Source organism: Anomaloglossus baeobatrachus, chromosome 11 (assembly GCF_048569485.1).
Source record: "Anomaloglossus baeobatrachus isolate aAnoBae1 chromosome 11, aAnoBae1.hap1, whole genome shotgun sequence".
NCBI classification, from domain to species: Eukaryota; Metazoa; Chordata; class Amphibia; order Anura; family Aromobatidae; genus Anomaloglossus; species Anomaloglossus baeobatrachus.
The window spans coordinates 102103229-102106638 of NC_134363.1; the positions used below are offsets into that span (position 1 = coordinate 102103229).

Consider the following 3410-nt stretch of genomic DNA (forward strand, 5'->3'; position numbering starts at 1 on the left):
GAAATATCTATTTTCATATTTTAACTTATTGACTTATCAAAAAAATATTGAAAAAGACAATCTCTCTTCAATACTAACTTGTGTCTTTACAGGTTAAAGTGATAAAACAAGTGACATATATTGAGGAGTACTTGAACTGGATCAGAGTGTGAGACCAATAATGTCCTTGGGATCCTCAAGGAAAAATTTGGGGTCAAAGTAGAAGTTAAAAAATCGGGCATCTGATAAGCTGTCAGTGCCACCATAGACTGGACACCGAAACCAAAAGTATGTACAAGCACAAATAAAACATGGATCTATTTGACGAAAATAAATTAATCGAAGATTTCAGAAATATTTCAGGCAATCTAACCAATCAGGCATCTCTCACTGATGACCTTATCACAACATCTGTCCTTGGAATCTTACTGTCTTTAATGTGCGTTACTGGAGTTGTTGGAAACTTTTATACATTGGTGGTAATGTGCACCTCTATGACCACAGCCACATCAATGTACATCCACATAGTCAACCTGGCATTGGCCGATCTCCTGTATCTTTCCACCATCCCATTCATCGTTCACAATAGCTTTGTAAAGGACTGGTACTTTGGAGAAATTGGCTGCCGAGTTCTTCTGAGTCTGGACCTTCTGACCATGCACGCCAGCATTTTCATCTTAACGGTAATGAGCACAGAGAGGTATATCGCTGTCACTAAGCCATTTGATACTGTGAGAAGATCGAGGAATTACAGAAAATCCTTAGCATGTGCAATATGGATTTTGTCCTTCCTTCTGACTTTACCCATGATGTTGATGATACATCAGGAAGAACGAACTTTGGATGATGGAAGCTTCAGAAAACTTTGCACACCCACATGGAGCGATGACCATTATAAAGTCTATCTGACTGTGCTGTTCACTACCAGCATTCTTGCTCCAGGGGTTATCATTGGCTACTTGTACATTAAGCTGGCAAGAGCCTATTGGATCTCCCAAACTAAAAGCCTCCTAAATAGAGAGCTTCAAAGGTCTCCAAAGCAAAAAGTAATACTTATGATCTTTATTATTGTGCTTGCATTTTGGGCCTGCTTTCTCCCATTTTGGATTTGGCAGTTAATACCCCTGTACAGCCATGGGGCGCTGAAAATATCCGTTCAGACAGAAATCTATGTGAACAATCTAGTTACTTGTCTCACCTATGGCAATAGCTGCATTAACCCCTTCTTGTACACTTTACTTACCAAAAATTACAAAGAATATATCCGCAACAGGCAAAGAGGAGGACATGGATCTCTAAATCTGAAGAGTGGAGCAGGATGTCATGAGAATTCTGCAAAAAGAACAATGTCTGCGGGAAGCCAGCAGTGCACGGAAACCATTATAGTAAGCACTGCAAAAGTGGCAACGCCAAAGCCTTCCGAAACAAGAGGTAAAATTGATAAACCAACAAAATGAGATTTATGTTAGTATAATCACTAATTACGATATTAGTCACTATTTCAGCTTACTATACAACAAACAATATTTTTCATTGAAAATTTGTAAATACATTTACATCAAATGCAAAACAATGAGAATTATCAAATCTAATAATATTTCAACAATAATAGAAAAAGATCAGATTCAATTGTGCATACTAATTATTACCATTTTTTATTGAGAACAGCTATTTTGCTATGGTTATTGGTATTGTTTTTTAATTTTTCATATGGCGGAAATATTTTTATTTTATTCTATAGGGTTTTATACAGCGATGCAAAAATATGTATAGATTTTTTTTCTTTATTTTGAGGAATTAAAGTTATGGGAAAATATTTTATCTCTTATATCTAGATTCTAAAAATAGCTAAAACACTTTGGGGAGATTTATTAAATTGGGTAAAAGAAAAACTGTCTTTTAAATGCCCATAGTAGCCAATCACAGGACAGATTTCATTTCTCATCAGACTGTTGAAAAAAGAACACTAGACTGTAGTTGGTTTGAGCAGGCAACAAGAACAGTTTTTCTTTGTGCCAGACAGTAATTTTATTTCTGTGTATTTATAGTGCAATGTTGTATAGATATTTTCCCTATAGAGAAATGTCCTGAGCCCAAGGGGGTTCACAGTCTAGTCTCTAACAATGGAACCAACTTTATTGATAACCAAATCAGGAAAGTTTGTGGAATGTGACAATAAACTTACCAGAGTTGATAACCTAATCTGCAAATTGTACATCAACACAATCTTTTCTGGTTTTATAAAACAAAAGGAAAAAGAGCCCTATGTTTTCAGAATTACCAGGAATGTAGAGAGAGTCGGCAAATCTGAAATGTGTATATATATAAAGAAGAGTTAGTTTCCGTGCATTTGTTTCCATTGATCTCCTCACCAAAAGGTACAATTTACTGGCCAATATATTGCAATACAGGAGAATCGCAGTGGATCACATGAGCAATCAAACAATTGTATGTTTAACCCCTTTACCACCCTCTCCCCCCCGGCATGTTTTCACCTTCCTGACTAGGCCATTTTTTTTTCAATTCTGATCAGTGTCACTTTATGGAGTAATAACTCTGGAATGCTTCAATGGATCCCAGTAATTCCAAGGTTGTTTTTGTGACATATTCAACTTCATGATAGTGGTAAATTCAGACCAATATTTTTAGTGTTTATTTGTGGAAAAAATTGGAGATTTGGTGAAAATGTTACAAATTTCAATCTTTGAATTTTTCTGTGCTTAAACCAGAGAGTTATGTCACACAAAATAGTTAATAAATAACATTTCCCACATGTCTACTTTACATCAGCACAAATTTTGAAATATAATTTTATTTTTTAGGAAGTTAGAAGGGTTCAAAGTTTATCAGCAATTTCTAATTTTTCCAACAAAATGTACAAAACCATTTTTTAGGGATCACATCACATTTGAAGGGACTTTGAGAATCCTAGGTGACAAAAAATGCCAAATGTAAGAGCACAATAAAAACTGCACCCGCCAAATTACTCAAAATCCCATTCAGGAAGTTTATTGACCCTTTAGGTGCTTCACAGGAACTAAAGCAATGTGGAAGGAAAGAAGGAAAAAAACTAAAATTTCACTTTTCCCCACAAAAATGTTACTTTAGCCTCAAGTTTTGCATTTTCACAAGGACAGCAAGAGAAAATGCACAGTACAATTTATTGTGCTATTTCTCCTGAGCACGACGATACCTCCTATGTGGTGGAAATCTACTGTTTGGGCGCACGGCAGGGCTAGGAAAGATAGCAGCATCTTTTGAATTTTAGAGCGCAAAATGTTTTGGAATAAAGAGCAGATGCCATGTCACAGTTTGAGAGGTCCTGATGTTCCTATACAATGGAGATCCCCACAAGTGACTCCATTTTGGAAACTAGACCTCTCAAGGAATGTATCTAGATGTTTGGTGAGCACCTAGAACCTCCAGGTGCT

At 36.1% G+C, this 3410-nt stretch overlaps 1 protein-coding gene across 1 annotated transcript; it reads left to right on the forward strand.

The window, feature by feature from the left end:
• The first annotated feature begins 290 nt into the window (after nt 1-290).
• On the forward strand, nt 291-1436 carry LOC142255822 (urotensin-2 receptor-like). Its single transcript, XM_075327268.1, has one exon. The coding sequence runs from the start codon at nt 291-293 to the stop codon at nt 1434-1436; it is 1146 nt and encodes a 381-aa protein (XP_075183383.1).
• Nucleotides 1437-3410: the final 1974 nt, after the last annotated feature.